Source organism: Somniosus microcephalus, unplaced genomic scaffold (assembly GCF_052327205.1).
Source record: "Somniosus microcephalus isolate GS21.2 unplaced genomic scaffold, FLI_Smic_1.0 scaffold548, whole genome shotgun sequence".
In the NCBI taxonomy this organism is placed as follows: Eukaryota; Metazoa; Chordata; class Chondrichthyes; order Squaliformes; family Somniosidae; genus Somniosus; species Somniosus microcephalus.
Window position 1 is genome coordinate 157058 of NW_028225735.1, and position 6382 is coordinate 163439.

General features: G+C 42.9%; 1 protein-coding gene across 1 annotated transcript; it reads right to left on the reverse strand.

Moving 5' to 3' along the window:
- Positions 1-389: 389 nt before the first annotated feature.
- LOC147081508 (interferon-induced protein with tetratricopeptide repeats 5-like) lies at positions 390-5878 on the reverse strand. Its single transcript, XM_085980789.1, has 2 exons — positions 5769-5878; positions 390-3341 (listed from the first exon to the last, which is right to left on the reverse strand). Exons 1-2 carry the CDS (start codon positions 5771-5773, stop codon positions 1889-1891), a joined length of 1458 nt encoding a protein of 485 aa, XP_085836915.1. The 5' UTR covers positions 5774-5878; the 3' UTR covers positions 390-1888.
- Positions 5879-6382: the final 504 nt, after the last annotated feature.

Here is a 6382-nt window from a genome sequence, read left to right on the forward strand (position 1 = left end):
TGGAATCAATCCTCATTGGCAGAGGATCATTCCAGTCTGGGTTCCAGGAGGCAAGTCTCATTGGCGTGTATGACTTCTGTTGGCAAAATCTGTGTCTGCAATGATAAAGTTTTAATTATTTTGAACATCTTTTATCCTCTTAGCTTTCCTCCCTCTACTGAGCCTTCCTTTAGCTGAGATGACGACAGTCTCCATGAAATGGTCTTCTCAGCTTTTACCCACGCTGCTCTGTGTTGACCAAGATGAAATGTAGGAATTGCCGTTCACCAAATGGTGGCAAGTGGCCATAAACATTACCGACTGCCAGAAAATATCTTGCAGGTTTTTCCCATCATGTTCTGCACCGCACTAACTGTCCGCATTCGCACAGATCAACAACACAAATTAAATCTTAGCCACAGTTTCATTTTATTGGTTATTTTAATATTCAATCTCTGATATTACAATTACAATTGAAATCTCTGTTTAGAAAATCAGTGTCTGCAGCCATTGTGTTTTATTCTTTTTAACCTATTTTTATATCCTTTAGCCTTCCTCCCGCTACTGCGTTTCCCTTCACCGAGATGGTGACAGTCTCTAGAAAATGGACTTTCCCAGGTATTGTCCAAGTTGCTCTGTGTTGGCCAACGAGTGACTCAGAAGGTTTGATGAAGAGCTGGTGCAGCTGACAAGTTACAGGGCAGGGAGACTCCCAGTGACAGAGGCTGAGATCTGAATGAACGCTCTGGATGGGAGTCCAATCGTCTGTCAGCAAAGCTTCAGAACAACAGAATCAAACTGATGATCTATTTGAAGGACCTGCAGTGGTCGTTGGCCCTTTCTCAGCTGTCGCAGATGGAAAGCCTTTCACCTGATGGGGGACTTTTTGTGAAGAGGCAGCAAGTGAAAGACAGGTCGGCAGAGTGGTTTTATTACTCACTCTATGGGCTGGATTGGATATTTTTTATACCATCATTACCATAAAAAGAGTATAAGTCACATGCTCAGAGTGCACTGAAGCTTATGGCACCTCCAGCTATAATGCTTTGCATTCATTGCTGTTAAAAGACCCGAAACACATGATGATCACAATAAAACACATTGTTCATATATATTTGGAGATCAGTGTCCGTCTATCTACTCCATTTTATAGATTACCTAAGAACTTCATTGGGTGATTTTAAACCTACCCACTTGGCAGAAACTGGGCTCAGCAAAGTGGGCGGGGTCCTCACTGACACACGTCTGATGATGTCATCAGGCCCTGGCTGCGATGTCAACTCTGGCCTGAGCGGTGGAAGCCGCTGCAGCTTTTCCAACAGGCCGAAGCAACTCTGAACAGAACCAGGATGTCAAAGGGTTTTACTTTCCTTTGTGCAGGAATCGATTGGTGGCACGATAATGAGGTTCAGGATTGAAATACCCTCGGGCCTGATATCTGCAGCAACGGGTGAATTTCCCACTCCCCTCACCACTCACCCACTCAAAACCCATCTGGAGTTAAAATCGGGGCCCATGTAATGTGTATTATTGTTTAAAAACATTTCTTATAATTTATAATAACTATTGTGGCTCTGTCCCATTGCCTCAATTAACTCTAATTCCCCCAAACCCACCTTATTTTGTTTCATTCCACACATAGCAAATGGACTAAGGATATGGAAACAAATTTTATTTGGTTAGTGCTCCAGTGGTGTCAATATTCTTGAATGAAGCCCAGGGATTTAGAATAATTACAATAAGATTATCGTTTGAAAATTATACACACGAGTAAAATGCTCATTCGAAAGAAAGTGCCAGCAGAATATAATAAGTGAAGCGAGTACCCGACCAAACCTGCTCATAGATCAGAGTATTAATGCATCCTTCAAATGCTTAGTTTACTTTTAGCTGGGAAAGTCAGCGTTGCCTAGACAGAAAGGCGTAATTCACAAAGAGCCCTTAGATATTCTTCATTGCCACGATCAAACTCCAAGGCCTTTTCAAAGCACTCAATAGCTTTGAACTTCTCCCCATCCAGCTGGTGCAGGAACCCAAGAACACCAAAGGCCTCGCTGTCGCTTGGATACCTGCGAAGTCGTCTTTCTGCTATCTTCTCCAGGTTTTGGCGACACCTTTTCCGTTGTACTGAGTCATATTTGACTTTCAGTCCTTCCAGAAAATGGGTGATGGCCTTTGATTCAGATCTTTTCTGGTGCAGTTCAAATAATCCAGCCAGTAAATGTATTTTCTGCTTATTTTCTGGACGAATACCTTCTAATTTCAGTAGATTGCTGTAGATCTCCTCTGCTTTTAGATATTCTTCATTTAATGAACAGATTGTTGCAAAATCCAGTTGTGCTGTAATAGATGTCAATGGGCGGGGCTCAAATGCCTTTTCAAAATAGTACTTACATTGATTGATCAACTCAGCTTTCTGTTGAAAAGCAGGATTGCGAGGGTCATTGCTGCTTGGATTTTTGATCAGTTGAAATAGATCACTTCTGTAACACAGACCTATTTGGTGGTGTAAGAAGGTAGAGTTTGGGCTAATTTCTAATGCTTTCTTCAACAGCTCCAAAGCTTTTTCCACATCTCCATTCATTCTGTAAAATTTTGCTGCATAACGAGTTACATATGGAAGATCAGGGGACTTCTGCAATGCTTGTTCAACTAATTTGAGAGCTTCCTCCTTTTGATTGAACTCTTGTAGTTTTAGAGCCAACAGCACCATGGCTACAGAGTCATCTGGATCAAGCTCCAGCACACGTCGGAACTGCTTCATTGATTGACTGGGTTCATGGCTCTCTGGGGTACCAGAAAACGTTTCCAGACGAAACAGAGCAGTCGCATAACCCATATTCCATTCAGTGTTATCAGGATCTTCCTCCAGAGCTTTCTCAAAACATTCCTTTGCCTCTTCATAGTATTCAGCAGCAGAACTCAACAGTGACCAACCTTTCTCCCCGTATACTTCAGGTATCAGTGCTGTATACCGAGAGCCATTAGTAAATCGTTTACAGATCATCTCCAGCTTGTCGAGGTAGGACTGGCCCTCTGTCAGTTGTCCCATGTGATAATATACCCAGGCATAGTTTCCATAGGTGATGATGCTTCTTCTTTCAAATTCATGTTCATGATTCTCCCTCAGAATCTTTTCAGCTTCCTTTAAGTTTTGAGTTGCCTCTTCACAGTTGCCTTGCAGACAGTTTACAAAAGCAAGTTGGTTGTAAGACAAGGCCTGATATTTCACACCAGCCTGTATTGAATCTTGCAATCTTTGCTTCATATCATCCAAATCAATGTTTTCTTTCTGTGGGCCCCATGTGAAGTGACATTGAAGCTGATCGAGCTTCTCTTTCAACAAATCCTTCTGTACGTTGCTGCAAGAGAACAAAGTTCATCATAATCCATCTCAGTCTAGCTGAGACACACCCTCCCCTCCATCCGGTTTCTTTAACTGAGGCCTTCTGCTGACTCCTGGACGCACTGACCATGAAAACTCTGGTCACACAATGACCTCTGCAAACAGCCCAGCAAAAGGAAAGGGAATGACTACCAATATCAGCTGTACTTACACTTGTCTCCTTCATGCTGGTTGACGTACTAGCTCCTGGCCATTTAGACTTCTCACCCAATGCACAGCAACACCTCAACCACCCCCACTCTCAATGATATGAACAGGAGCATTGGTTAAAGTAGTCAGTCTGCCTCTTGGTTCGCCCATTATATTTCCTTCTCATTCATGCATTCAATTCCGAAATGGGAGCCCCTCAATAAAAAGGCCAGTGCTAATTCTAAAATGCTCTTCCTCTCATATTGACAGTCCAAGTAACTGTTTACTAAACAGAATTGCCAACCTGGTCCTCCACAGGGACCCTGCTGTCTGTGAGCCAGGTCATTCCCCACTCCAACATGCAATAGAAAAACCTTGAAATCTTTAAAATTATGAAAGGTTTTGATAGAGTAGACACAGAGAGAGTGTTTCCACTTGTGGGGAAGAGCAAAACTAGAGGCCATCAATATAAGATAGATACCAAGAAATAAAATCGGGAATTCAGAAGAAATTTCTTTACCCAGAGAGTGGTGAGAATGTGGAACTCGCTACCACAGGGATTGGTTGAAGCAAATATTATAGATGTTTTTAAGGGAAGGCTCGTTAAGCATATCAGGGAGAAGGGAATAGAGGGTTATGCTGATAGGGTTAGATGAGGAAAGACGGGAGGAGGCTCAAGTGGAGCATAAACGCCAGCATGGACTGGTTGGGTCGAATGGCCTGTTTCTGTGTTGTATATCTTACATAACCCTCTGTAATCCTATCCTTAGAGCCGAAAAGAAGGCCCATCACAAAGGTATCCTCAGCATTCTGAAAGATCATGTTTCATGAACTGACTCTTACCCTGCTGAAAACCTTCCACCGTGCCAACCTCCAGGTGAGGTGTTAAACCAAGGCAGCATCTGCCTGTTCCAGTGGTTCAGGTGGACGTTAAAGATTCTATCGCACTATTTGAAGAAAAGCAGGGAGTTGCACTTTCCAACATTCTTCCCTCAAGCAACACCACCAAAAACAGATCCTCCGAGAATTCTGCATTCCTCTAACTCTACCTCCTGTCCATCCTCCAGCTCATCCGCCAATAGCGGCCGTGCCATCAGCCCAGACAGGCCCGAAACTCTGGAATTCTCTCGCTAAACCTTTCCACCTCACTCTCCTCCTTTAAGCCTCTCCTTAAAACCTACCTCTTTGACTAAGCTTTTTCTCACCCCTCTAATATCTCTTTCTTGCCTCAGTGTCAATTGATGTCTGATTACGTTGCTGTGAAGCGCCTTGGGATGTTTTACTATGTTAAAGGTGCTATATAAATGCATGTTGTTGTCCCACAAACTGAACTGTCACATTTCCCTATAAAACAACAGTGACTGCACTTCAAAATAATTCACTGAATGTGAAGCACTTTGGAACATTTCTGAGTGGTGTGATAAGGTGTTCTATCAATGCAAATTCTCTCTTGCTTTCTTCCTGTTAAATTCACGTCGATACACTTCATCTCCCAGCCATCCCAGCTCATTCTTGCACTCTACTCCGCCTGCCTCTTGTTCATGTTGGCACTCGTCTCCCTTCCCCCCTCAATCCAAGCTGTCATTCTTAACCCTGCCCCAGTTCATGGTGACTTTCCTCCCTTTGCTGCTCAGTTCAAACTGGTACACCTGCCCTTTTCCCCCAGTTCATGCAAGCACTCTTCTCTCCCGCCCCCCCCCCCATTCTCAATTTAAGTAAGCACTTTTCCTTCTCCTACCCACTTTAAGCTGGCACTCTCCTCCTGCATGTCATGCTAGGTTCATCCCCCATCCCAGTTCATGCTGTACTCTCCCTTTGCTTTATAGTTCAGATTGCTTAATTTGGATATATGAAAGTGCTGATAATCACTCTTCCCATGGAACACAAAGTAAAACTTTCTTTCTTCAAACTCTGCAGACGGCCTGAGGACACATTCAGAATACACCTTTCCACGACAGAATAAAATTCAAGTTTAACTTTGTCCTTTCAACAAAGCCCGAGTTGAAAATTATTTTTATTTTTATTTGAATTATAATACTCTGAACAGATTTGACTTTGTCTCATGTCATCGGACTATCACCAGTCTTGGTGCAGCAGTATACCCTTAACTGAATGTCTCACTGTGAACAAATAATCTCAGCTCTATGCATTTCACCTGCTTTGTAATGTATGCTACTTTATTTGTGAAAACAAGCTCATTGTTCAATAGTCTACACATAAATTTAAATACAGGAGGAATTCCAATGCTCTTTACCTCATAATGCTGATCGGACGGAAAATGCGTTGAATTCTTTTTTCAGCTTCAACTGTACTTCCAATGATGAGTTAATCGAGAAGAGTGTTGGTTGTGTTGTTTACCAGCTCATTTATACTATCCAGTCATCGATTGCTATCAGTCATTTCCTGAATGTGAATAAAAACAATGCCTCGGAAATGAAACTAAGAACCAACATTTTTGTACAGGAAATTGTGGTGCCAGCACAGTAACATTGTGTGCTGTCAGCGAACTGCACAGTGTCTATTACAAACATAGGCCTGTTTAGCAACTGAAAAAGACCACTTGGCCCAAAGGGTCCAACGTGTTAGGTTGATCTCAACTCTGCCTGCTCACCATATCCTTCGGTCACCTCCAGTTGTCTTTTGAACCCTCTTATATTGTTTGCTTCAATGGAATTTCCCTGGTAAATTGCTCCATATTTCTCTTACCCTTTCATGGCTACATCTCGTAACTTTCCTGGACGAATGGCTGAAGCAGTGGCAGCCTTGAGCTTCCTAGTTCCTTGGATGCATCCTTGGTGTTCTTTTTGTAGAAGTCAGGAGTGGAAGAGCACGATTGTTGGACACTGAGGGCAGGAAGCCCCATAGAGG